Source organism: Chlamydomonas reinhardtii, chromosome 3, assembly GCF_000002595.2.
Source record: "Chlamydomonas reinhardtii strain CC-503 cw92 mt+ chromosome 3, whole genome shotgun sequence".
Lineage (NCBI taxonomy): Eukaryota > Viridiplantae > Chlorophyta > Chlorophyceae > Chlamydomonadales > Chlamydomonadaceae > Chlamydomonas > Chlamydomonas reinhardtii.
The window spans coordinates 5,331,551-5,355,741 of NC_057006.1; the positions used below are offsets into that span (position 1 = coordinate 5,331,551).

The 24,191-nt window shown below is 63.7% G+C and overlaps 7 protein-coding genes across 7 annotated transcripts in view; 4 read left to right on the forward strand and 3 right to left on the reverse strand.

Annotated features, from left to right (window-relative positions):
- Positions 1 to 1,830, forward strand: part of CHLRE_03g183950v5 (uncharacterized protein) — a 10,792-nt gene extending 8,962 nt beyond the window's left edge. The window contains exon 4 of the mRNA XM_043061082.1: positions 9 to 1,830. Coding sequence (XP_042926211.1) covers positions 9 to 1,532 — 1,524 coding nt within the window. The 3' untranslated portion in view covers positions 1,533 to 1,830. The remainder of the gene's footprint in view (positions 1 to 8) is intronic.
- A 72-nt stretch (positions 1,831 to 1,902) lies between these two features.
- CHLRE_03g184000v5 (uncharacterized protein) lies at positions 1,903 to 7,418 on the reverse strand. Its single transcript, XM_001691930.2, has 10 exons — positions 7,067 to 7,418; positions 6,191 to 6,257; positions 5,606 to 5,793; positions 5,209 to 5,285; positions 4,728 to 4,907; positions 4,571 to 4,651; positions 4,276 to 4,399; positions 4,041 to 4,149; positions 3,654 to 3,815; positions 1,903 to 3,468 (listed from the first exon to the last, which is right to left on the reverse strand). The coding sequence occupies exons 1-10, from the start codon at positions 7,114 to 7,116 to the stop codon at positions 3,151 to 3,153; spliced, it is 1,356 nt and encodes a 451-aa protein (XP_001691982.2). The 5' UTR covers positions 7,117 to 7,418; the 3' UTR covers positions 1,903 to 3,150.
- Positions 7,419 to 7,558: 140 nt separating this feature from the next.
- CHLRE_03g184050v5 (uncharacterized protein) lies at positions 7,559 to 9,570 on the forward strand. The gene is made up of 5 exons (XM_043061083.1): positions 7,559 to 7,730; positions 7,974 to 8,525; positions 8,711 to 8,845; positions 8,972 to 9,225; positions 9,406 to 9,570. The coding sequence occupies exons 1-5, from the start codon at positions 7,672 to 7,674 to the stop codon at positions 9,471 to 9,473; spliced, it is 1,068 nt and encodes a 355-aa protein (XP_042926212.1). The 5' UTR covers positions 7,559 to 7,671; the 3' UTR covers positions 9,474 to 9,570.
- A 2-nt stretch (positions 9,571 to 9,572) lies between these two features.
- On the reverse strand, positions 9,573 to 11,498 carry CHLRE_03g184100v5 (uncharacterized protein). The gene is made up of 4 exons (XM_043061084.1): positions 11,173 to 11,498; positions 10,970 to 11,056; positions 10,567 to 10,804; positions 9,573 to 10,325 (listed from the first exon to the last, which is right to left on the reverse strand). The coding sequence occupies exons 2-4, from the start codon at positions 11,054 to 11,056 to the stop codon at positions 9,760 to 9,762; spliced, it is 891 nt and encodes a 296-aa protein (XP_042926213.1). The 5' UTR covers positions 11,173 to 11,498; the 3' UTR covers positions 9,573 to 9,759.
- Positions 11,499 to 11,598: 100 nt separating this feature from the next.
- Positions 11,599 to 13,440, forward strand: CHLRE_03g184151v5 (uncharacterized protein). Its single transcript, XM_001691768.2, has 5 exons — positions 11,599 to 11,799; positions 11,934 to 12,021; positions 12,137 to 12,293; positions 12,505 to 12,600; positions 12,779 to 13,440. Exons 3-5 carry the CDS (start codon positions 12,142 to 12,144, stop codon positions 12,879 to 12,881), a joined length of 351 nt encoding a protein of 116 aa, XP_001691820.2. The 5' UTR covers positions 11,599 to 11,799; positions 11,934 to 12,021; positions 12,137 to 12,141; the 3' UTR covers positions 12,882 to 13,440.
- A 48-nt stretch (positions 13,441 to 13,488) lies between these two features.
- CHLRE_03g184200v5 (uncharacterized protein) lies at positions 13,489 to 21,100 on the forward strand. The gene is made up of 8 exons (XM_043061085.1): positions 13,489 to 13,614; positions 13,696 to 13,815; positions 13,930 to 14,071; positions 14,183 to 14,275; positions 14,380 to 17,363; positions 17,473 to 18,560; positions 18,727 to 19,038; positions 19,259 to 21,100. The coding sequence occupies exons 4-8, from the start codon at positions 14,245 to 14,247 to the stop codon at positions 19,848 to 19,850; spliced, it is 5,007 nt and encodes a 1,668-aa protein (XP_042926214.1). The 5' UTR covers positions 13,489 to 13,614; positions 13,696 to 13,815; positions 13,930 to 14,071; positions 14,183 to 14,244; the 3' UTR covers positions 19,851 to 21,100.
- Positions 21,101 to 21,116: 16 nt separating this feature from the next.
- CHLRE_03g184250v5 (uncharacterized protein) lies at positions 21,117 to 24,165 on the reverse strand. The gene is made up of 9 exons (XM_043061086.1): positions 23,887 to 24,165; positions 23,613 to 23,639; positions 23,446 to 23,499; positions 23,283 to 23,350; positions 22,924 to 23,029; positions 22,625 to 22,702; positions 22,100 to 22,153; positions 21,802 to 21,854; positions 21,117 to 21,632 (listed from the first exon to the last, which is right to left on the reverse strand). Exons 1-9 carry the CDS (start codon positions 24,076 to 24,078, stop codon positions 21,539 to 21,541), a joined length of 726 nt encoding a protein of 241 aa, XP_042926215.1. The 5' UTR covers positions 24,079 to 24,165; the 3' UTR covers positions 21,117 to 21,538.
- Positions 24,166 to 24,191: the final 26 nt, after the last annotated feature.

Below are 24,191 nucleotides of genomic sequence, written 5' to 3' on the forward strand. Positions count from 1 at the left end.
AGACGCAGCTTGATGGCACCCGGCGCTTCAAGGCGCGCCTGGTGGTCAAGGGCTTTGCGCAGCGGAAGGGCCTTGACTTTGACGAGGTGTTCGCCCCCACCAGCCGCTACGCCGCGCTGCGGGCCCTTCTCGCCATAGCTGTCCGGCGTCACCTGCTGCTGCACCAGATGGACTTCAAAACAGCCTTCCTCAACGGCGACCTCGATGAGGTTCTGTGGATGCAGCAGCCGCAGGGGTTTGAGACCAGTGACAGCGGCAGCGACGGCAGCGGCGGCGGCGGTGAAGGTGCCAGCGGCGGCAGCGGCGCAGACAGCGGCGGCGCAGGCCGCCTCAGTCAGCGGCCGCTGGCGTGCCGCCTGCTGAAGTCCGTGTACGGGCTGAAGCAGGCGCCGCGCTGCTGGTACCGCAAGCTCAGCGAGAAGCTGGGTGAGCTGGGCTTTACGCCGGCCACGGCGGACCCGGCGCTCTTCGTGCGGCAGGACGAGGCGGGTCTGGTCTACGTGCTGGTGCACGTGGACGACCTGTTAGTTGCTGCCGGCTGCCCCGTGCAGCTGGCGGCCGTCAAGTCCGCCATCGGCGCCTGCTTCGAGGTGCGGGACCTGGGAGAGGCCAGCACCTATCTGGGGATGCAGATCAACCGGGATCCCAGCACTGGTGAGATTCTGCTGTTGCAGCGCCGGTATATCGAGGAGCTGCTGCAGCGGCATCACATGATGGACGCCAAGCCGCGCAGCCTGCCCCTGCCGCCCGGCACGCGAGTGCTGGCGGCCAGCGAGCAGCAGCCAGCGCTGACTGACGGCAGCGAGTACCGCTCGCTGGTAGGCGCCCTCAACTACCTCGCCACCTGCACCCGGCCTGACATTGCCTACGCGCTGAGCCTACTCGCACGGCATATGGCAGCGCCGACCAAGGTGCACTTCACGCTGGCGGTAGGCGTGCTGCGCTACCTGAAACACACCGCCGCCATGGGCCTGCGCTTTCGGGCAGCGGCCGGCGGCGGCGGTGGCGGACATGGTGGTGGCGGAGGCGGTGGCGGCGGTGCTGGCGGCGGCGGCGGTGACGGCTCCTTTCTCGGCTACTGCGATGCCGACTGGGCCGGAGATCCGCTGACTCGCCGCTCGCAGACCGCCCTTCTCTTCAGCCTGTACGGGACGGCGGTGACCTGGTGCAGCCAGCGGCAGCACACCGTCGCCGCCTCCTCCGTGGAGGCTGAGTACCAGGCTGCGGCCGCAGCGACCAAAGAGGCGCTGTGGCTGCGCAAGTTGGCGGCTGACCTGGGCCTGAACGGCGGCGCCGTCACCATCCGCTCCGACAGCCAGGGCGCTATCAGCCTGGCGCGCAATCCCATCTCCTCGTCGCCGCTGTCGAAGCATATCGACATTCAGCACCATCTGGTGCGCGAGCGCGTGGCGCGCGGCGAGGTGGCGGTGGAGTACTGCCCAACTGAGGAGATGGTGGCGGACGCGCTGACGAAGGCCCTGTCGGAGGCCAAGTTCGCTTTCTGCCGCGCGGCGATGGGCGTCAGCACCTAATTAAAGGGTTCTGTCGAGGACAGAAGTTGCCGAGGCAACTTGTTAGCGAAGGGTACTGCATTCTAGGCCCGGGACCTTATTGGGTTCTGCCAGTGAGCAGCTAGAGACGTGCCGAGTGCAGACCTGAGGGAGAGACACCAACATGGTGCTCTGTTTGAGGGGGAGCAAACTGCTCCCGTACCCTGACTTGCCTGCTCCTGTCCTGAGTTATCAGTTGGCTGCCAGACGGCGGTTTGCTGCAAGACCTGGTTTGGTCTGAGGGGGAGTGTTGGTGAGTTGGGGGCTCGCGGTGCTAGTGGCCCGCGAGGGGAGGCAGCCCAACCCTAGGGTGCAGCCGTGTGGCGGTTTGCCGGATGGGTCAGACTGCCAGGTACGAGGTTGCGAGGGGCTGCCGCCCGTCTGTGTGGCGCGCTTCCGAGCGCTTGCTTTGTTAACCACACGCGCCATAAGTCTTCCCCCACTACCGGTGCCAGACAGCATAGCTGTATCGCGTGTGAAGCACCCGCAGCCAGCAACAGCGTCAGCCGAGCCAAAATCCTCAGCAGGCCTGACGGCACGTAGGGCCCACATACCCTGCGGAAAGCCCCAGCTTGTCAGGGCTCCTATCTTAATGTCTCCAGACATTAATAGGCCATTTTGGCGGTTTCCTAGACATTCCTCCCGGGGGCTAATGTCTGGCATCACCCCGAAAACAAGATACGACCCCTGCAGCTTGTCAACAAGTCCTTTTACGGCGTTTCCTGCTACAGGCGTCCCGATGGCGGGAGCACTTGGAGCACCCGCTGTCATATGGCCTCTCAGCTCATCAAAGTCATCCACCCAAGCCATGTTTCTGGCCGCGTTACCAAAGGTTTTGCGGTACGTCGCCCTGCAGTCCAGGGCTCCTATCTTAATGTCTCCAGACATTAATTTGCCATTTTGGCCGTTTTCTAGACATTCCTCCCGGGGGCTAATGTCTGGAGCGAGACTTTGTTGGCCCGGGTTTGGGGCGGGTTTTGTCCGAATTCCTATGGAGAAGCCCTCAAACCGCCATGAGCCCAGACAAAAGACGGCGGCCACCCGGCCGTTTTTGTCTGGAGCTAGACATTACCCCAAAATCAAGATACGACCCCTGCCCTGCACCACAGGAAACTACCATAACGCGTTTGGCAGGCACATGATGTCGCACAGGGGCCTCCCCTGATGTCGCACGTGCGCATACTTGTCATAAAGCATTGTCGGCAACGCCCACCTCCACATACCAGGCTCCTTGTCGCATCGCAACCAGATCCGGAACTCACCTCGTTCAAGCACATGAAGCATACCCATGCACCCCGTCCCAACTACGGGTACAAGCGCCTTGCATGGTCCAGCCCTCTCATTAGTTCACACCCCTTTCTCAAAATTTGTTGCATGCATTTACTTCACTGTCAGCGGGTCCAAGCAAATGGAAAATGGGCACGTGCACTTGCAGCACTGCCACGCCCGCTGGGGCAATGTAATTCCTCTCACCACGCCTCAACCTACACCCGTGCGGGTGAATGGGGCAGGAACACACGCACACATACCCCTTCTTGTGCGTTCCTAACACATTCCATACATACACTATCTGTAAATCCGCCCCGGAAGGAGTCGCTGCCTACGAGTGGCTTTGGGGCGGCGCCCAGGTCACGTGGCCTGGGGTTCCCGTCGGGCTGGCCCCCGGAGGCGGTGATGATAGCCCGCCGTGGACTATGTACCCGGCGCCGCCGCCACTGACGCGCGGCGGCGGCGGCGGCGAGCGGCGGCCGGCCAACATGTGCAGCATCTCGTCGCTGCCGTGTGGCGTCCCGCCGCTCAGGCGCCGGCCCGGGTTCTCCTCCACGTTCAGCTCGTGGTCCGACGGGATGGTGCGAAGCGGCCGGTTGCTCTGCAGGTCCTTGGCTGACAGGTGGTGCGACAGGTTCTTGTATGAGCGCTGTAGGATCACAGCAGCAAACAGGACGGGACTGTGTCAGTAAAAAAGTGTTATCAGCGTCCGCTGAACAGCATCTCGGTCATACTTGCGCCCTCCGTAAAAGAGCATGCGCGTTGGCAATGGGCATTGTAGCCCCATGTCGAACGCAAATCGGCGGCTGCGGTGCGTTGGTGATTGCGTCTCACCTGCGGCGGCAGCGACGGGCCGTCGGGGCCCGCCATGCCCATGCGGCTCAGCTCGCGGGGCGAGGAGCCCGCCAGTGAGTCCAGGTCGCAGCTGTTGCGGCCGCTGAGCGTGGCGTGCATGCCCATGGCCTCGTCCAGCTCGGCAGTGGACATGAAGAACACCTGAGGCGGTTGAGGTGCAGGACCGGAGGCGTGTGTGTGTGTGGGGGGGGGGGGTCGGGGGTCGGTGTCGGTGTCGGGGGTTCGGGCGGATGAAGGTAGGGAAGTGTGCGTCAATGCAGGAGGGCGTTGTGCTTTGTGGCGGCGGAGCGGGTGGCCATAATAACTCTAGACAGCTTCAGGTCGCGTGGATGCTGTGAAGGTGTAAAGTTCACGGCAAGTACTCACGTCATCAAGGCCCTTCTCGTCGAACGGCATCTCAATGTCGACCTGGATGTGGTACAGCAGCATCACGATGAGCACAAAGACAATCGCCCCCGCGTAGCCGGCCGGGCACCTGCGCAGCGGGCGAACGTATGCGGCAGCACAAAGAGCATCATTAGCTGTGGCATCTCAAGAACCGGAGGCGAGCGTGCAAGAACGGCTGCTCCTGGGCTTATGGCAGGAGCTGCGGAAGGCTCACGAGTCCTCGTCGTTGCCGAGGCCGATCCAGCTGTCGCAGAAGTGCGCGAAGTAGGGCGCCAGGATGATGGCGAAGATGTGCAGCAGGATCCCGCAGGCGGTGCGCATCATGTACGGCGTGCGGTCTGTGCGGGCGAGAGGGCGGTCGAATGGTGAGAGGAAGGGCGAGAGGATGCACGAGCGTGGTGCGGGTCGGCCAGACAGGACAAGGCGATTCGCTAAGGGCAGTAAAACTGTTGCGGCGGCCGCCGCAATGCCATGTGTGGCGAGGCGGAGGCGTGGACTGCTGGACTCACACTCGCGGATCATGCGCAGCTCCTCCAGGTTGGAGATGATGTAGCGCAGGTACTGGTTGGTGCGCGACATGCCGCCCTCGCCTGGGGACACGCAGGTAATGTCAGTCCCTTGTGCAAACCAGATATCCCCGGCCCCGGCTCTTGCAGGTGGACCCACCTCCACGCGTGTAGCCCGCCTTGAGCGTGAGCTGCTCGTTAAAGACGCTGAGCAGCGACAGCGCGCGATAGCAGTCCGTCAAGTGAACGTGCCCCGGGTCCCGCGACTCGGCGCGGTGCACACGGCGGCGGAAGTGCGGCGTATTGCGCTCCTCAACCTCCAGCTTGTGCACAAACAGCTCTGCGGGGCAGGTGGGGCAGGTGGTGGCAGGTGGTGGCAGGTGGCCGCAGGTGGAGCGACGGTCTGACAACATAGCAGCTGAAGCTTCTTACGCTGCATCCAACATCCCTTGAAGAGATGCTGCAACTTGAGAATAACCCCCACACACGCCGCTGCGCCTGCCGTGCACCAAGACACCACCACCACCTCACTGTAGTCCTCAAGTCTTAGGCTTGCAGCTACGGGTGGTTGGTCACAGCCGCCTACATCCTGCCTCCACCCGCATCCAACCTCAGCCCTCCGCCCCGCACGCACGGCTCACCGTACAGCTCATCGTTCTTCTTGGCCACCAGACGCCGCTCCGCCACCGACTCGTACATGTCCTGCGCGGTCAGGTACCTGCAACGTAAACACATACACACACCTCGCGGCCCGCTAGTCGCTTGCGTACTCGCATGCACAGCTTCGGCCCTTGTGCTTCCCTAGCACATACATGGCATGCAGCGTGTGGCGTGGGGCCGGGCATGTCCAGACAAAACACCAACGTAAGTCCCAGATTACGAAAGGCGCACAAGGCTATCAAAGCCGGCACACTGGCAACGGTACGCCAGGCCGGAGCCGCTGCGCTACAGTACCCACCAGCGGCAAGCCGGTAACCAAAGTAGGCATCGACCCAGCCATTTACGCCGATGCCAACCGGCCACCCACCCACCACCCACTTGGAGCAGCTGGCGCAGAACTCCTCCAGCACCGCCTTGACCTTGCGCGCCCACTGCAGATTGTTATTGCCCAGCGAGGCGGGGAAGTTCTCGGTCTGGTCCCAGTCGCGGTGCATGTAGTACAGCGCCACGATGGACGCCTTCATGTTGGCGATCAGCACTGTGGCACGCTCGCGGCGAGCAAACGCCTGTATACGGTATCAGGTCATGAGCGGGAGGTTGACGCTTTGAGGGCGGTGCGGCCGGCGAGCCCGCGCCAAAGCCGCTTAGCACAACTGGCCGCTCGGCATGTCGGCCAAAGAAGGCAGCACAGCGCCCGTGACGGCCTGCGTCACGACCTCTGCATCGGCCTCCTGGCCCATGGGCCATGCAACTACTGTATCAGATGCCCTGTAAGGAACCAACTTGCCATCACCGAACCATACTCGATACCAAATGCAAGGAACCTAGTTCCAAAACGGCATGCTCGTTACATGCCCATTGGCTTTCCCCCCACGTGCCCCTGGACCACTGGCACCCAGCATCAGCGTGCATGTGCTCGCGTGTGCAGCGGCGGCGACACTGGAGCTGACCACCAGCTCCCACCTGCTGAATGGTGAACACCAGCGGGAAGGTCGTGCCCGTGGCCACCAGCGTGAAGTCCATGTTGTATCTACGTGTGTGTGAGGGGGTGTTGTCGTTGTGAGCACACTTATGCTTGTTGGAGGGCAACGGACGTGGGCAACGGGCAAAGCCAACGCAGCTGGCAAGGGCCTGGCATGCACGAATCACGAGACTGGTTAGCACCCAGTGTCTGTCAGTATGGATGCGACATTACAAGAAGGGACAGTCCGACCAAGCAAGGGTGCCCAGCACCCAGGTCAAGGGAACCATCTCCGGCCCAAAGGGAAACCGCCCTCCCGCAGCTGGCTGCCGACCTTCACCAAACCGTGCATTGTTTCTGCACATAAAACAGTGTGCATCTGTTGCAGCTGCTGGGTGTAGGCCAGTACCGCAGCTCCCATTTGCACGGAAGCAAGTCCTCGTCGGTAAGGTTTGTGTTGTAGCCCACTCCCACCGCTCCGCCGTGCCACTCCATCCGCCATCATCAAACCGTCACAGTGACAAGCGTGATAGGCTGCACTGCTGGCTTTTGCCCCACGCCTGCCTCGCCACGTCTTTTCCTGGTGGCACATCGCCGGTCTGCCGCAGGTACCCGACACCGAGGCCCAACAGCTCTCTCCCTTGTTCCGCCGCCCCCCTTCCCAGTTCGTTGCCTCGCCCGCGCAGTCCGCGTAGCCTAACGCGTGGCTGGCCCTCGTTTCAACAGGGCCAGTGAATGCTCCTTCAAACTTGCTCAGTCAACCGCAGTTTCAGCATATTCCGAAACGCAGTTGCGTCGTTGCTTTCGCGCATGGTTTTTCTCCGCACTCTCTGCCCGGGTCTTCCTTACGCGCCGATGCGCGCGTGCGATCCACCCACCTGAAGTCCCACTCGTAGCAGGCGGCGACCGCCAAACACGCAACTGCCATTAGAATGAGAGTATGCAAATTGAAGAGGTAGGCCAGCGCGCGAATGTACCTCCTTGCCAGCAATCCCGCTCCCGTCTTGTCTAAACCAAGCCATCCACGCTTCTGCTGGCGCAAGAACGTCTTCCAGGCCCGAAGCCCCACGGAGTTCGGCATAATGGTGCGAGTTTGGGCTTCAGGTCAGCTTAATTAGTGTTTGCACATATAACTGCAAGTGTTTTGCGCGCCCCAGGGTCATAGCGAGGACACGCGCGAAATCGTCGTTGCTGGTCGTTGTCCAGCGTTTGGTATCACTGTAGTTGTTAGTCCGCATGTGTAGTATGAGCACGTCGCATATTTCTTGCTGACAGCGGCCGGGCTGGATTGCGGACTCGCGTCGGCGCCCATGCATGTTTTGGTCCACGAACATACAGTGGAATACATTCCGTTTCTTTACGATGAATCAATTTCATTTTCAAAACCTGCCATTACTTTGACCTGCTTGGAAAGAACCCTTTCGCTTCAGAGGTGACATTCTGCTTGCCTGGGGCAGCCTTTTAAGTAAATTCATTGATACAGATGCAGCGAAATGGAGCAAGCCCCGGGGGACCGGCCATATCCGCGGCAAAGAAGCGCAGGTATGCGGGGGGTCACTGGAGGCAAGGCTGGAGGGGCCACGCGGGGTTCCTCACTTCCTCCCCTCTCCGGAGGCGAGGAGCATGGGGGTCATTCGGGGATCTCTCCTCGGGTGAGCGTGCATGTCTCGTACGTTTTTGGGGCCCTGGCTTAGTCCACGGCTGTCGTCCCACATGTAACCTCTATCAGCCACGCGGCACCTCGCTGGCGACACTCTCACTTGGTGATGCGTCGGCATCCTGCAGGCTCGCTATGCTGGATGAGACCCTCCAGGCCTCAGCCAAGCAACAGCAGCCACAGGCAGGCGGCAGGCAGCTCGGCAGGCCAGACTCAAAGCCAGCAGGCGGGCGCAACAGCGCTGTGAGCACTGTTCCCGCAGCTGCAGCAACGGTGGACGCGGTCAGACCCAAAGATGGAGACTTCCCCTACAACCGCCTCGGGGAGGCTGTGCTAGATGGCTCCCTGTCGTCAGCCCTGGCGCAGGCTAAGGCTGCCGCGCAAGCCGCCGCCGCCGCAACAAGCGCCGCCTTCGGCGGGCCCGCGTCCGCGGCCGGAGGACGGCGGGGCAGCTCCCGCCGCACGGCACCCACGGTGACGTCGGCGGCAGCCGCTGCGGCGGCGGCAGCGGCTGCGGGCGGTGACTCTGTGGCGGCGGATGTGCTGGCAGAGCTTGTGGCTACCAACCCTCGTACCAGCAGCAGTGACCTGCGCTCGCTGCTGAGCCAGCGGCTGCAGGACCGCTCCGTGCTGCTGGACAACCCCATGGCGGCGCTGAACGCCAAAAAGATGTTCGCAAGGTGCGGGCAGCAAGATCTGGTGGGGCTGAATAGTCGTTCATGACAAGTCAGTATTAAATGCATTACAGGTATGAAGTGTAGTACAGTGGCCACATGGATGCCCTCCTACAGTGGCAGTGTATCCCGTCTTGTGTGCTCTTTGCACGCTATGTGAGCTGAGTAGGATGTGGCGAATGCTTCAGCAGGCGCACATCGAGCTACTCGGCCAAGCTCCGCAGCAACACAGAAACCAAGCGGCGCGCAGCGGCGGCGGTGTCGGCAGCTGGCGAGTCAGCCGCGGACCACGCCGCCGCTGCGGAACCGCGTAAGGGAGCTCCCAGGTGCGGCCGATTCCTGCATGCGTGCAGCATGCCATTGCTTATGCTGGGGGCAGTTGGACACGTTTCGCAAGTGACGACGTAGCGTCGGTCAGATGAATACCGTGGCCAATACTTCACCGCAAACAGTTTCGAGACTATGCTGCGCGTGCACGAGCTGTGGAACCAGTACACGCAAGGCCTCGTCCGCAACGCGCCCGCCGGCGCTGCGGCCTCGAGTGCAACGGCCGCGGCCGCAGCCGCTGCCAAGGTGGCGGACCTACACGGCGCGCGCGTGACGGTGGTGCAGCACCGCAACCCGCAGCTAGTGGGCGCCAGCGGCGTGGTGCTGCGCAGGAGCACCGCCGCGCTGCACGTGGTGACGCCCGGCGACCGCGTGAAAGGTGCGTCCATAAATGTTTTCGCACGCCGCCCAAATTCACGTGCGCTGCGACTGATGGGCGACGTTCAGGGTCTGTGGATTGGCAGACGGGGCGCTCCTGCGGTTGCTGTCGCCAGCAACCTACCTGCACCTCCCGACCACGCTGCATCTGACCCCGCCCATCCGGCCATCTCCCTCGCAGTTGTGCCGCTCAAGGGGTGTGCGGCCCAGTACGTCATCAACGGCATTGTGCTGCAGCTGACGGGGTGAACACCGTCAGCTGCGACAGGCTGCCGATCGGCTGCCGGTCAGTTGGCGCCTGGACACAACAGGCCGTGGTGAGTACCGAGTCGGAGAGAGGATAGGAGGGCGAAAACGGACAGAAAGGCGTTCAGCAACCGCTGTGGGCGCAACAGCAACGTACCCTACTTTCTGCAATGAAACAATGAAACCATGACCACCGCTGCTTTGTCATTGGATCAACCACAGGGTCCGCAATTTCAACGGCTGGTTGCCCCTCAACCATGGTGGCGTACCAGGACCCACAGCGGCATCACTACATCAGCAGCTCTACCCGCCAGCCCTCAGCTTGCACCGCCACCGCTCTCCGGCACACCAGCAGGAAGTACGCGAGTACATCCTCCTCACCCAGACCGTTGATCTCCGCGAAAAGACCCGCCTCGGGCATGGCCAGCAAGCCACGAAGCACTCCCGACAGTGCGGCGCCTGCTTCATCCCCAGCACTACTCCCGCTGCCCCCGCCCGCCGCGGCCGCTGCGCCCAGCAACGTGCCCGCCCCGACAGCGGCGGCAGCCGCCTCCGACAGCCCTTGCTCCAACCGGCTCTTGGCTTCTGCCAGCGGCTGGCTCAGCGCCGCCAGCCGTATCAGCTGCACGCTACGTGCTGCGCTGTTGAACCGCCACAGGGGCACCAGCGTCAGCGGCAGCTGCTCTTGCGCCGCCCCTGTGACCTCGCACTTGTAATTGGCTGCGGCCAGGCTGGCGGCACGCAGCGCAGGCAGGCGCGGCCCCAGCGCGGCGGGCAGGTCTGACAGGCGTGCGGCTTCGCTGGCGGCGGGCGGCAGCAGCGGCTCCAGCGTCAGGCTGGCCAGGTCAGGCCGAGCTGCGGGCCGTGCAGGGGAAGTGGGCAAGTGGGATGCGAGCGAGTTGTTGTGTCAGCAATGATGAGGGTCCCTGATTGAGTGTCTTTGCGGGTACCGGTATATCCAACAGTGATGCAATGTGTAGCCATAGCTCTCACGTGGTGAAAGCAGGAGAGCCGAGAGCGGGTACGTGTAGCAGACTGACATGGCTTCATGGCAAGTTCAGTCTGCATTGTAACCTGCTCTCCTGTGATGCCTTACCAAGGACATATGCGCCGTAGTTAGATGACCCCGGCTCGGCCACCGGCCCCGTTGACGCCGTGATGGCGAAGCCGTGCTCTGTGCGGCCGTAGCGGCTGTTCTGGCCGTCCTTGCGCGGCACATAGCCCAGTGTGCGGCCGCGCAGGTCAGCCACCCGCACAGCCGCTGCGTCGTGCGGGTTCCATGGCTCCCGCTCTAGCAGCAGCATCTGGTCGGGCTGCAGGGCGCGAACTAGCTCCTGCATAGCGACAGCGGTGTGAAAGCTAGGACTTGAATGAGGCGTCATTGGATAGCGTTTATCACCACACGTGCGGAGGCTTCCACGGTCGCGTAGACCTCTATGGCACCACCACCACCTATTTGAACACAGCGCATTTGCAAGCTGACGTGCTGGTGCACTTGCCTGGCGCCCATCAAACGTGACGCCTGCCAGCCGAATGGAGTCCGGCCGGTGCTTCTGTTCCGAAGCCGTGCGCGCCGCCAAAAGCATCTACGGTCAGCGGTGGTGAGCAGACTGGCGCGTTGCATTCTAGGATTGCGTTTCTAGGATGCCACCTATTAGGGCGAGCTTCAGTTGCCATGCTGTTGACATATTACACATCTTACCTCAGTCTCCGAGCTATAGCGGCCTGCACATGCAATGCCGTGGCTGACGCCGTGGTAGAAACGGCCGCGGGCCTGATGGCACCCCGAAGCAGGGGCGTGTCGGGCGCCCCAAAGGCCAGGTTGCGACAGCTGTCGGCCCATAGCAGTTCCACGTCTACAAGCCGATGAAGTACGCGTGCTTGACTTCATAGCAAGCCGCTGGCGCGCAGGGAGAAGCAGCACCTCGTTGAACGAGTGGGCAGAACGTGTAGGCTTCGCCGGGTGCAGCTAGGTGACGATCGTAATGAACGAGGCTGGACAAAATTGTAATAATTCTGCACCAGTGGTGTGAAACCGCAAGCTCCTGAGGCCGAGTCAAGAAGCCGAATCGGCAACCCATTGCATGCAATTAATACCACGGCACAAACCCTGTTTTGTTGCTTTACACTGAAGGCATATTAAAACATAAACATCCTAGCTGCAACGATGCTCGTTAACCAGAACACAGTTATTGTCGGCGAGAAGGCAATCCTCGTTCCCTACCGCGCAGAACACGTCCCCAGGTACCACGAATGGATGCAGGACCCCCATTTACAAGAAACGACAGCTTCGGAGCCGCTGACAATGGAGGAGGAGTATGAAATGCAGGTGGGGGCTGCGGAGCTCCCTTGGCAAGGCGTGCCCACGTACCGCCGTCTACCTATCCCCGCCCTTCCTGTGCGGTTGGTGTGCACCAGCCTATTACCAGCGTGCACGTAACTGCAATCTACACATTCTCGCAGCGCTCCTGGGCGCAAGATGAGGACAAGCTCACATTCATAGTGCTGGACAGGGGTTTCCCCGATGTGCCGGGCACCGGCAGCCATGGCGGTAAGGCACGCCCGGCGGTTGGTCGCTGCAGACGCCTAGGGTTTGCTGCCTACCTGCCCAAGCATAAACGAACCAGTGTTGTAGGTGTATACACGATGTCCCTTCGTCCGCACAGGCGGCATGGCGGGCGATGTAAACCTGTTTTTTACGCTGGACGAGGAGGAGGGCGGGCGGCAGGCGGCGGAGATTGAGGTCATGGTGGCAGAGCAGGGCTCGCGGGGCAAGGGCATCGCCAAGGAAGCGCTCCGTGCGCTTATGGCATACGCCAGCAGGTGTGGGGCACGGTGGCGCCGCAGCTCTGCAGCGTCATCGCTGGGGTTAGGGCCGGGGCGTGGCTGCATACTGGTGGCGGCAGGACAACGCTGAGCACGCAGCGTGCCGAGCTGCTGCGGTCGCACGAATGCCACGTGTTGCGCCTCGACACACCCAGTCAAAGCTCGCTTGAGCAGTTGTTCATCCCTGGTTACCCTACTACACGAGCAGGGAGCTGGGGGTGAAGCGCTTCGTGGCCAAGATACACGAGGTCAATGCGCCGTCCCGAAAGCTGTTTGAGGGCCTCGGCTTCGAGGAGTTCAAGAGGTGAGCCACTGGTCATGTCATGTCAAATCACACCTGTGGGAGATGCGGGCTGAGCTGTGGTATGGCATGGTCTCTTAGTAAACCACACTGAGGCGGACTGCCCCCCCCCCCCATCCGGTCTGACGCTGCCCAGCAGACAGCTTGTATTGACTAGGCTGATCCCTGTTTCGCGCGGCAGGGTGGCATGCTTTGGCGAGGTCCACTACCAGCTCTCGACGGACAAGGCTGCCGACTGGCTGCCGCAACTGCAGGAGGGGCTCAATCTTGGCAAGTACGAGTAGAGCGCAGGGCCGGGCTGGAGCGTGATACCAGCACCGGCTGTGTGAGGCGCACGCTAGGGGCCAAGACCACGACAGAAGTGCGGCTGACGTTGATTGCACGGTGCCACCGGAGTGCATAGTAAGCCATGTACTGATAAGGACGTGGCCAAAGTCAGATATGTGGAGAGGAACCGGGACTCCACGGGAGTTGAGCGCGCAGCACGTCTCCGCGGCATTGGGCCCCGGGGGCGCGTGTACGCCTGCCGGGTGGATTTCGCCACACTGTGGGGCACTCCGTAGTATACATTCCGTGACTATTGATTGTATTGACCCCAGCTGATCAATTTAGAATGATTGTCTGCTTGGCGCGGTTCGAGTTTGACGAGCTTGTCCTGCCCCGGAGGCATTCGTAGAAGTGATGAAGTTGTGACAACTTCTAATTTGCATTGAGCTAGGTTTGTGCGCTGGACTGGGCACACGCTGGTACCACCCTACCCGGCGATGACCAGTTGGTCGCAGCATAGCTAGCAAAGTTGGCCCTGCAGGAGCCAGACCGGCACGATGGAAAAGGCAAGTTATGTTATGCAGTGTTTGCGCATTTCGTTGCCTAACCAGCGGCGAGCTGTTCCAAAAAATCTTACAGCTTCAACACCGACCCTCTGGAGGCGGGGGCAAGCTGGGAACGCTTGATATGCAGTCCTATTTGGAGGTGATGGGCCGGCAGCTGGCCGAAATTCAGGCCCAGCACCACCAGGTACGCACGCGAGCCGGGGACGCATAGCAGGCCCTTACGGCAGCAAACGCTGACGGTTTTCGTCACAATTCTCTTATGTAGTTCTACGCCAGCCGTCCGGAACGGTACAGCCGCGCGGCAGCGGTCGCGAAGGAGCCCGGACAGGAGCGCCGCGTGCACCGTTCCAGCTCTGCAGTGTCCCCGAGCTCAGCGCGCAAGCCGGTACGTGACAGGAGGCTACTGGAGGGGGACGTCTTTATGGGAATATCTCAGGGGGGGTAAAATCAGGGGGATAAATATCTCAGGGGCAACCTGACACGGCTGTCTCTGCTGCAGGATGGGCCCACACCGGATGCGCGTGCTGGCACACCGTCGAGCGGCGAAAGCGGACAGGCTGGCAGTGCGACCGTTGCTCGCCGCTCGTTGGCCTTTGAGGATGGCATCACGGACGTGAAGGAGCTTGGTAACAAGCCCAAAGGTATGCACGTGATAGGCCCAGGTTTCAAGGCTCGCAGCTCCGTCGGTGCACGAGAACGCCTCGCGCGCGCTCGCCCGCTTGCTGACACGCCGCTACGCAACCACGATGCAGGCCGCAATGCCAAGTCTGATGGTCACGGCTTGCTGCGGATGTCCCTTTCTAGCCCACCGCCAATGAGTGGTCTCAGCATGGACGAGGACACGGGTAAGCCCACCGTATGCGCTGTAACGGATGTTCCCGAGCGTAGCCGTCTACCTTGGTGCGCAGCACCCAACTCACACTTTCGTTCTTCTTCTTGGAAACTGCAGTGGCGGTCAGTGCAGCGCCTGCAGCGACCACGGCAGCCCGGCCGCGGCGGCAGCCGGCGGCGGGTGCGGGGCAGTCGCTGCTGGCGCAGGCGCAGTCCCAAGCATCGCGGGCACGGGCGCGCACGCCCCCCAGGGCCAGCCCCCCGGGGGTATCCCCGCGCCAGCAATCTGCCTCTACCACCGGAGTGTCCCCGTCCTTAAGCCCCTCTTCTGTCGGCGCCTCCTTCCGCCCAGGCAACAGCAACCCGGGCACGCCCAGCTCCGTCGCAACCTCCTCGCACCTCGCCTCAGTCGCGGCTGGCCTCACGCCGCGCGACGGCACGCCGCCGGCATCGGCCCGCGCCCGTGCTGTCGCAGATAGCTCTGTTGAAAGCTCGCCCGCGCTGAGCCGGGGCTTGGGGCTGGGCGGCGGCGGCGGTGGCTATGCCGTGTACAATGCTGAGGCGGGTGGGATTTCCAGCGTGATCGGTTACGAGACCACGCCCGAGTCGCAAGCTGGCGCAGCAGCGGGACAACCTCCTGGCAGCCGTCGGCCGCCCAGTGCCAGCAGCATCAGCACCAGCCAGTCCCGCTCCGCCTGGACCACGCCGCGGGAGGGGCCGGTAGCAGCGCCAGCTGCCACAGGCCCCGGCCCCGCCGGCGCATCGCCCTCCACCGCTACGCCCTCCTCTGTGGTCACGTCTGCGCTGACAGCCAGCGCTATGTCTTCCGCTCTGGCGGTGCACAATGAGTACAGCGCCCGCGTGCGCGCAAGCGGCGCTGCTGCCCGAGCCCGCGCTGGCGATGAGGGCACTGTGTCTGAGGAGGATGGCCTGCCGCATCCGTTGGCGCTTGCGGGCCGGGCGTTTGACGGCATCGACAGCGAGGAGGACGACGAGGAGGATGGCATGGAGGATGCGGTGTCGCGGCCAGAGCAGACCGCAGCAGCAGCATCAGCGGCGGCGACGCAGAGGGGCCACAGTCGTGGGGGCAGGCAGCCAGCCGCGAGTGGGGAGTATGCAGCGTCGCTCAACTTCGCGGCGGCGGGACTCACCGAGGCCTCCGGGCCTAGCTCCGAGCGCGTGTCGGGCTTGGGAGCGGCCACCTCGTCGCGGGTGCCCGGGTCTCGGCCGGCACTGGCGGCTGCGAGCATGGAGACAGAAGAGGCGCTGCGGGCGCTGCTCGGTAGCCCGCGCCCGGTGCCGGCGCACGTAAGCGGCGGCCTGAGCAGCAGCCTGGATGGCGGCGTGCCGGAGGACGTGCTGGCGGCGCTGGCCAAGACGGATGCGGGCGGGCTGGATGCGGCACTGGCGGGCCTGGTTCGCCAGCACGCCGCGTACCTGGGAGTCCACGGCCCGGCGGCGCCCAGCGCTAGTCGGCCCAGTACGCAGGGTCAGGGTGCCTTGCTGAGCTCCCACACGTCGCCAGGCGGGGCTGCTGCAGGCCTGGCGGCGCGGCACGCAGGGCTGATGGGCCCCGGTGCGCTCACGGCAGCACCGGCGGCACTGCCGCCTGGCGTGGCAGGGCGCGGCTTTGACTCCAGCCTGCGCAGCGCCGGCGGCGCGCCCGGTGCGAGCCCGGGCGGCGGCGCTGCCGCCGCCAACGCTGGCAGGGGCCTCGCGCTGCATGCCGCCGCGCCAGCGATGGATGCCAGCATCAGTCTGGACCAGATCGACCAGCTGGCGCGGACCATGGTGATTGATGCCGACACAGCGGCGCTGATGCGGGCCTCGGTGGTGGCGGCGGCCAGCGCCATGGCGGAGCAGCGCGCAGCGGCGGCGGCGCACCAGCAGCCGGTGCTGTACAGCATGGGCCCGACACGCGTGTCAGACCCTGGCAGCCAGGCGCTGCCGGAGCCGGCAGCGGCCGTTGCAAACGCCGGCGCCAGGCCCGGCACGGCCACGCGTGGGCCTCTGTCCCCTTCTGCGGCTTCGTCTGTCGGCAAGCCCGGTGGGGACGGCGACTCCGTGTTGTATGGCAGCCCGTATCGTCGCGGCGGCGCCGCGGCTGTGGTGCCGGCGGACGGGCAAGTGCCGCCCAGCATCGCGCCGAGCCCCTACGTACCGCCCAGCCCGCCGCCCGGCGCCGACCCCGCGCCCTACATGGCCTCGCCCATCGGCCACCCCATTAGCCGCCTGCAGCACAGCAGCCGGGACGATGAGGAGTCCGTTGCCAGCATCCAGGTCAAGTCAACCGGGAACCGCGCTGCGGGCGGCTCTGAGGACGGCGGTGGCGCGCCCGGCATGACCGTCAGCGTGGGCGCAGCTGCAATGGCAGGTGCTGTCGCGAGAGTGGGGCCGGGCTCCTCCACTACACCCATTGGTGCACCTGACGGCACCCACCGCCGCCATTCCAACACAGCCGGCGGCGCAAGCTACGACCTATCGCTCACCGCCGCCGCGGCCGTGGGCGCCAGCCGCTCTGGACTGGCTGGCTCCTCCCGTGCGGCCAGCACCACAGCCTCCCGTGCGGCGCCGCAGTCCCACGCCGCTACTCCTACTGGTAGTGCGGGCGGTGGTGCCCAGCCCGGCCAGCCCGTGTTCAGCTCCTTCTCCCTGGCGGGGCTGTCGCCCTCAGGCGCAAACGCCAATGCAGCGGCGGGCGCACAGGGTGCAAGGGCGAGTGGCGGCGGCGCCCGGATGTCATCCTACGACCTAGGTATCGACGAGGCGGGCAGGATGTCGTCGTCCGCCGCGTCACCTCGGCCAGGGCCCTCGGGGGCAGGTGACAGCGCGCTTGGGGCCGGCGCAGCGCGGACATCAGCGCAGCCGCAGCCGCCGGTCGGCGGGCCGCCTTTGGCTGCTTTCTCGCGTGCAGCGGCCGCGGCGGCTGCCGCGGACGTGGGGCTGGCTGTACCGCCGCCGCCGGCTGCCGAGCGGCGACCATCTCAAGGGGGCGTCACAGCAGCGACAGGACACAGTGCGGCGAGCATGGAGGCAGCCGCGAGGGCGTCAGCAGCGGGCGCTGGGGCAGGCGGGCCCCGCGAACCATCTGCAAATGGCCAGGTGCGTTTGAAGCCCGTGCTGACATGGCCAATACATGCTGGCGGTGCGGCACGGCTTGCTTTCGATTCTCCGTTTTCGATCCTCGTTTCTTGCATTGTAATGACTGCAGAACGCGGCGGGCGGCTCCTCCGTAGTATCCAGCGCTGCCAAGCTGTCACAACTCAAGGCGCGGCGGCAGCAGCAGTGGCAGTCCCAGCACGGCGTCACCGCGGCCGACGGCCCCCAGCAGCCCCACGGCACCCCGCAGGGCACCGGTGCTAACGCCTCACGCGCATCCGCCTTCAACCACGCGGCTTCAGACGCCGGCGGCGGCTCGCACCATAACACGCCACACGTGCCTGCCAACAGCCGCAACCGCACATCGGCAGAGCCCGGCGCTTCCGCCACCGCCGTCCGCGGCTCCGCAGCGTCACCCGCACCGGCGCCGGCGCCGGGTCCTGCCGCCAGCCCCACACCGCTGCTGCCGGAGGAGGTGGCGAACGCAATTGTGCGCGCGGCCAGCAGCGGCGTGGCGGCCAGTGGCGAGCTCAACCTCGGGCACGGCATCTCTGGTCTGTCAGTCGCCATCGAGGCGGGCGCGGTCAAGTGGGCCTGGCAGACCGGGCTCAAGGATGGCGGCGCCTCGCCGGGCGCTAGCCAGGCCAGCCCGTGGGCGTCACCGGGAGCGGGGCAAGCGGCGGCGGCAGCGGCGATTGGGGCGTCTTCGGAGGGAGCGGGCGGCAAGTCGGGCGACTGGGGTGTGCAGCTGCCGACGCCGCAGTGGCAGCGGCGCGGCGTGACGCCGCCCGGTAGCCGGCCCGCGGTGGACGGGGCGGACGCGGATGCGGAGCTGGCACGTATGGAGCAAGAGGCGCTGCAGCAGCGGCAGCAGCAGTGGGAGGCGGCGCAGCAGCAGTGGGAGACGGAGCTGCCAGGGCCCCAGTACCGGGCCCCGGCAGGCGCTGCTGCAGGAGTAGCGGCGCAGCAGCAGCAGTGGCGGCGGCACACCGACCATTGCGTGGGTGTGCCGGAGGGTGGGGCGGCCGAAAGTCTCGCGCAGCCGACCCGGGAGTACGCGACGAGCGCGGGCGGGGATGCCGGGTTGCAGCCTGCAGGCCTGTCGGCAGACGCAGCTGGCGCAGCCAGCAGCAAGGCCGCAGCGCTGTTGCGGCTGAAGCGCCAGAGCATCATTCGGCACGCCCTCGCCGGCAGCCAGGCGTAAGTCATTGCTGCTAATGGCATGCTGTTACACAGCCGTGCATGCTGCCGTGATTTGCTGTGGTTGCCATTACTGTTAAGAACATACGGTATTGACATATATGAGCCATTTTTCGGACCGCATGCTGAAGTTTGCATGTGTGCTGGCTGTGCATCATGTTCGCAGGCGGGAGGGCGAGCAGGCGGGGTTCGAGCCGGAGCCCGAAGCCAGCGTCGCTGCTTCTATCCATGGCACCAACTCGCAGCGCTCGTCCCGCGCGGTCAGCGCTCCCATCCACCGCGCCTCGCAGCGCGCGCAGCAGCAGGTGCCGGACGGCGCGCCGCGTGTGGCGTACTCACGTGCGTGGGAGCAGCCCGAGCCTGTGCCTGAGGGCGACGAGGCGGGCGACGGAGAGGATGGCGGCGGCAACCAGGGGCCAGCTCCAAAGCCCTTCCTGCGACGCCGCTCCGCCAAGGTTCAACCCAAGAAAGTGGACTGGTAAGCGTCCCACACCGCCGCTGTTGCGCTACGGCGTGCTGCATCAAGAGGCTGCTCGCTCCGGACCGCACAGCAATGCTCTGCCCTCTGCCGCGTGCGCTTTGCCGGCTGCATGACACTGCGTCTGGTTCCCTCGCACAGTGACACCAGCCGGATGCAACCTCTTGACGCGCGACCCCCGCGCTCGCCTCGCCTTTTCTAATTGTGCAACTCCCCACAGGACACACGTGAAGCCGCGCACCAACAGCCGCAACCCCGATTACTACGGCGACCAGCCGGAGGCGTACGGCGCGCAGTACGTGCCACAGTACGCGCAGCAGTACGCCGCGCAGCTGCTGCAGCCGAAGCACGTGCAGCACCTGCAGCGCATCAGCCCGCGCGGCGGCGGCGCAGGCGGCGGCGGCGCAGGCGGCGGCGACGGCAACGCCGACATGCAGGCCATACTCCGGCAGCAGCCGCAGCAACAGGCGCAGCCGCAGCGCAGCCCAATGACGTCGCCGCGTGGTGCGGCCAAGCCGCCGCTAAACGTGAACCTGGCGTCGCGCGCATGGAGGCCGAGTGGCAAGAGTCCGACGGAGGATGACCGCTCGGCGGCGGCTGGCAGGCGCCGCAGCAACATTCCACCGGCGCCGGCGCCACCGTATGCTGACGGGGGCGGCCTGGGAGTAGGGGCGGGCGGCGGCGGCGTGTCGGGGGCCCGCGCTGGGAGCGCAGGTGGTGGCCCGCGTGGTCCGCCGGGGGCCAACCCGCTGGATGACCTGCTGCAGCACGTGAACACGTTGCTGAAGGACTTTGACAAGATGGTGCGTTAGGTGGTGTATGTGGATGGCCGGTGTTTGCAGTATGTCAGCGCAAGGAGGTGGTGGGTGTGGGTATAGCCTAGATTTTGACTGTCACCTGCGGTTAGTGTGCGGTTTGGTGTTGCGACTGATGTTCGTGCAGTGTGGTGTGGGCTGAGCTCCGACAATTTGGTACATATGAGGCTGTCCGGTGTGGTGAGCACGCACGTCGCGTGTGTAGTACGTTTCATGCTGTTCAATTTGGTGAGCTCTTTGCAAATGCATGTGCAGCGTGATCAGGCGTCCTGACAACGATGCGTTATCCGGTAATCGTGTGGGGCTTGTACGGAATGTACACCCCTGCAGACCATGAAGCCGGTCTGGGCCCCAAGCCCGGGAGGTATACGGTAATCGCATGCCTAAGCGAATCTTCTTTGGGCTGAGCCCCCCGAGCGCAGCGATTCAGGGGGGGGGCGAAGCCCCCCAGGATCACCCCTGTCCGTGCGTGCGTGCTTGCGTGGTCTTTCCGTTTGGTGGCTCGCGTGCCCGCGATGTCCGAGTGTGCTCACACTGCGGGGCTGTGTTGGTAAGTCTGGCACAGGTTCAGTCCGGTTCGGGAGTCAGGTATCAGATATCAGACAGGCTCAGGTGCCGTCCGGTTGAATGTTGAACTGCAGGGCCGCGACACCAACTCTGCAACGAACATGTGGCACGCGCTGATGGAGATGCTGCTTGATAGAGCGCGGCCTGGGGCCCTGCGCCGCGGTGGTGGCGGCGGCAGCGATGGTGGTAGTGGAGGGCCTGGCCCCACCAGCAGCAGCAGCGGCCCTGGGCCTAGCAGTTGCGGTGTGCATGTGCGTACCGGAGGGGGCGAGCAAGGCCACGTGGAGGAGGAGAGCGCCTGAGCGCGGCGCCGCTCAGGAAGCGGCGCCGGCGCGCAGGTTGAGGCCGACCAGTGTCTAGTAAGGGTCTTTGCTGGCGAGCATAGCACAGCACAGTATGTGGTAGGCCGCACGCAGCAGTGAGGAGTGGTGTGGCTAGAGGATTTCCTGCTGTTTGGTTGATTGCTGGCTGTGCTGTTGCTTGACAGCGGGACTTGGCTGGACGCATGATGGCGGGCCGTGCCTGTACGAACCGACCTTGGCTATGTCCGGCCGTCCGGGAGATGAGGTAGACGCTTGCGGCCTCAGACTAGAAACGTGGCTCAGCCCACTTTTCCCATGCGAGGGAAGTTGTCTTTGGTGACACTCCAAACTCACACTGGTGTCTATACACCTGCAATACAGATGCGCCGACGCGGAGCAAGGGCCCTTACATTCCGCCGTATGTCTGTCTCTCTGCGGGTCCCTTACTTGCAAGTCACCGGAACGCAAGTTGAAAGCACACTCTGCCCAACTCACTATCCCCAGCACAGGCCTACACAGGCGCACACAAGCGAAACGAGGCCCAGCCGCAAGCCAGCCGCTGAAAATGGCCAAATGCCCAAATCACAAATGGTGCCACCATGTGCCCGCATGCACACTCAGAAGCAATCAACACCTCGTGCTGAAGATGGGCGCGATTGCCGCCACCTATGCATTAGCAATTTAGCATGCGGTGCCTCCAGGCCAAGGCAAGGCCGCCCTCGTGCGCTTCATCCAGAGGACGACACGCGGATGCCTGCCTTGTCCCCCAGCCCCGCATGAGCCGCATGCACCATGCTGGACCCCCCACCACATCAATTACTTGGGTGGCACGATGCCCCAGATGTTGGGGGTACCCTTGTGACCGGCGTCGCAGTGGGGCGTGTTCAACCAGTTGTAGAAAGCCTCGTAGCTGGGTGTGGGCAGGGACCAGGTGGGGGTGCAGGAGCAATGTGTGCAAAGGTGTGGCGTCACTAGCTGCACGGTATGTGCCCATCGCGGGCAGCATGGGTGATTGACGCATGGCACGGCACGGTCTGGTAACTGCAGGTTGCAAGCACGGCAGGTAGAGCGACACTCACTACTCCTGGCGGGAGATGACGCCGTTCTTGTTGACATCCAGCTCGTGAAAGACCTGCCCGTGCACAAAAGCGAGCAACCTTGGTACTCGGTGCCAGCACTTCACACCGCGGTACCGTATTGCTCATCACACAGGTGAGCAAGCACCCACCTAGCAGCAAGTGTCAGGGCGTGCGCACAGGCCAGGCAGTTCGGTGGGGGGCTGGCGGCGTCACCCAACAACCTTGGACACCAGCCCAGACCTGCCAGCCCACTGGTGCGGATAAGCCCACGCAGTATATCAGCGCCCCCGTGACACACCTGCTTCATGTCCGCGGGCTTGAGCTGGTGCGCGGTCCAGTACTCCTTGAACTCCTGCACCGCGAAAAGAAAGCGAGGGGCAGATACCATCAACAGGATCTACAGCACGATATGGCGAGGCAAGAGATGCTGTCGCCGGGCATCCCGTAAGCGCGCACATGCGCAGGTGGGGCTGGCGCAGAGATGTGGCTTCCGACCGTTGGGGCACATTACCAACACAGGTGGGCGCTGCAGGGAGGCTGCCGGCTGTCCCCAAGCAACGCACCGACATTGCCTACCCTGCATTTACCACGTCCGGGAACATGCCGTGTGGCGCAGGGGGCGGCGGTAGACTCCAGCGACTAGTTTGAGCGTGGTCTACTACTACAATAAATACTTACCGCGACACCAAAAACATGTCGGCCGACGCACACACCCGCGCGAGCCCCTACCCCGACCGCAAGCGCAAGGCGCCCGACCAGCTGCCGCCCACCGAGCAGCTGCGTAGTAAGTAGTATAATTTATACAGCGGCTGCCGTCACCCACCTCAACTGTGATGAAGCCGTCGCCGTCCGCGTCAACCAGGTCAAAGCAGATCTTGACCGGCGTCAGCTCCACAAACTCCTGTGGCGGCATCAGCGATGGCAGCATGCGGACACAATCGTGTTGCTGCTAACCAGTAAAGAGCAGCCGGCTGTGGCACACACGTAAACCTACAGACACGCGGTAGCTACTGTTCTGGGCTTGATTTCGTTCAGGCAGGTTCAGGGGTTAGTTGCCGCAAGGGGAGGGCGCGTTGACGCATGAGTGCATCCCTCGTATACCGTATATGTCGCCTCGCGCACCTCCACGCTCTTCCAGGGCGCATTTGCCGCAGCGGTGACGATGTTGCGCACCAGCTGCTCCTCAGTGCTGGTGCCCTTCAGGTCGCCCGTGTCACTCCAGAACTTGCTACGTGCGTGAACGCGTGGGCAGGGCCATGCCGGTTATGGCCAACGGGCACATCCACACGCATACATACCACGCACGCTAAAACATACGGTAAACACATGCAGTCATGCACACATAGCGTACACGCATGCGCGCGCTTTGCCATCGTGAAGTGCCGTACTGTGGACTCCGGGCAGATAGGGTCTGCACACCCTGGCATTGACGCAGTAATTGACTCAGCAGTGCGTCTCATACATGCACCGCGCGCGCTCACGTGAACACGAACTCGTGCCCGTCCCGGCACTTGCGCAGCTCCGGGCTGCCGGGCTTCAGGTCCCGGATCTGTACCGCAAGCAATGCAGCAGCCAGTGGTGGGGATCAACAGGCGGACTACCGTAATGGGATGCACAGCGGAGGAAGTACGGCATGTGTCGCACCTTGGCGTAGTTGTCCACGATCTGCATGATGTCATTCCAGCGCACGACGCCGTCCTGTAGCGCTCGATAGCGCGGTAAGCGCAGGGCCAAACGCAGGATCAACAGCACTACGGAAGTCGGGCAGGTGGGGTAGGGGCTCGCGCTGCCTCCTGCCGCTGTTGACTCACCTTGTCGTAATCACAGACGTTGAAGTGCTGTAACCAGAAAGAGGAGGCAGTGAGCAGTATCAGGCGCAGTGTCGGAGCCACTCATCAGTCGCATGAGTTGATTGAAACCTCGGGTTATGTTGGCGCGCATCAGTAGCATCAGTGATGTTATGTTCACAAGTTTGTTTACAGGTCTCTTTTTGCGCTGCTTGAAGCCGCGGGCTCAGCGCGTGTCGCCTCGACGCCATGCTAACCGCTGCGTTATTACCAATATATGTTAACACCGCCCACTCACAACGTTCATCTTGCGCCTGTAGCTCGAACCGGGCTTTGCGGCCTCCTGCCACGCGGCGGGCAGCTTGGACGCCCAGTCCGGCACATTGGCTGATGCCGCGAACCCCGCAAGCTGCTGCGTCCACGGCGCGTGCTGGCTTGCCAGAAGGCCGCGCCGGAAAGCAGTGAACATGAGCGAAGACGTTTGCTGCATGGTGAGGACCGGTGCACGCAAGGACAGTTAATAGAGGCGCAGCTTCACAGAGTGCCTGGCAAGTGTTACGGTCTAAATGTAGTGGTCTCTTTTACGTCGGAATACTTCTGGCG

What these genes read in the sequence shown, in the direction of transcription:
- CHLRE_03g184000v5 (XM_001691930.2), bottom strand. Translation starts at nt 7,116, where the DNA reads ATGGCAGTTGCGTGTTTGGCGGTCGCCGCCTGCTACGAGTGGGACTTC. An exon ending in GAAGAACGATGAGCTGTACG is followed by an intron (nt 4,908 to 5,208) that starts GTGAGCCGTGCG and finishes CCTGCCCCGCAG; the next exon opens with AGCTGTTTGTGCACAAGCTG. An exon ending in GGCGGGCTACACGCGTGGAG is followed by an intron (nt 4,652 to 4,727) that starts GTGGGTCCACCT and finishes GCGTGTCCCCAG; the next exon opens with GCGAGGGCGGCATGTCGCGC.
- CHLRE_03g184050v5 (XM_043061083.1), top strand. Translation starts at nt 7,672, where the DNA reads ATGCAGCGAAATGGAGCAAGCCCCGGGGGACCGGCCATATCCGCGGCA. An exon ending in TCCGCGGCAAAGAAGCGCAG is followed by an intron (nt 7,731 to 7,973) that starts GTATGCGGGGGG and finishes GGCATCCTGCAG; the next exon opens with GCTCGCTATGCTGGATGAGA. An exon ending in CCGCGTAAGGGAGCTCCCAG is followed by an intron (nt 8,846 to 8,971) that starts GTGCGGCCGATT and finishes CACCGCAAACAG; the next exon opens with TTTCGAGACTATGCTGCGCG.
- CHLRE_03g184100v5 (XM_043061084.1), bottom strand. Translation starts at nt 11,056, where the DNA reads ATGCTTTTGGCGGCGCGCACGGCTTCGGAACAGAAGCACCGGCCGGAC. An exon ending in TCACGTTTGATGGGCGCCAG is followed by an intron (nt 10,805 to 10,969) that starts GCAAGTGCACCA and finishes GTCGCTATGCAG; the next exon opens with GAGCTAGTTCGCGCCCTGCA. An exon ending in CTACGGCGCATATGTCCTTG is followed by an intron (nt 10,326 to 10,566) that starts GTAAGGCATCAC and finishes CACGGCCCGCAG; the next exon opens with CTCGGCCTGACCTGGCCAGC.
- CHLRE_03g184151v5 (XM_001691768.2), top strand. Translation starts at nt 12,142, where the DNA reads ATGGCGGGCGATGTAAACCTGTTTTTTACGCTGGACGAGGAGGAGGGC. An exon ending in CTTATGGCATACGCCAGCAG is followed by an intron (nt 12,294 to 12,504) that starts GTGTGGGGCACG and finishes CTACACGAGCAG; the next exon opens with GGAGCTGGGGGTGAAGCGCT. An exon ending in GGCTTCGAGGAGTTCAAGAG is followed by an intron (nt 12,601 to 12,778) that starts GTGAGCCACTGG and finishes TTCGCGCGGCAG; the next exon opens with GGTGGCATGCTTTGGCGAGG.
- CHLRE_03g184200v5 (XM_043061085.1), top strand. Translation starts at nt 14,245, where the DNA reads ATGAGTGGTCTCAGCATGGACGAGGACACGG. An exon ending in CAGCATGGACGAGGACACGG is followed by an intron (nt 14,276 to 14,379) that starts GTAAGCCCACCG and finishes TGGAAACTGCAG; the next exon opens with TGGCGGTCAGTGCAGCGCCT. An exon ending in CAACCCAAGAAAGTGGACTG is followed by an intron (nt 19,039 to 19,258) that starts GTAAGCGTCCCA and finishes AACTCCCCACAG; the next exon opens with GACACACGTGAAGCCGCGCA.
- CHLRE_03g184250v5 (XM_043061086.1), bottom strand. Translation starts at nt 24,078, where the DNA reads ATGCAGCAAACGTCTTCGCTCATGTTCACTGCTTTCCGGCGCGGCCTT. An exon ending in CGCCCTGGAAGAGCGTGGAG is followed by an intron (nt 22,703 to 22,923) that starts GTGCGCGAGGCG and finishes ATGCCGCCACAG; the next exon opens with GAGTTTGTGGAGCTGACGCC. An exon ending in AGCCCGCGGACATGAAGCAG is followed by an intron (nt 21,855 to 22,099) that starts GTGTGTCACGGG and finishes GTGCACGGGCAG; the next exon opens with GTCTTTCACGAGCTGGATGT.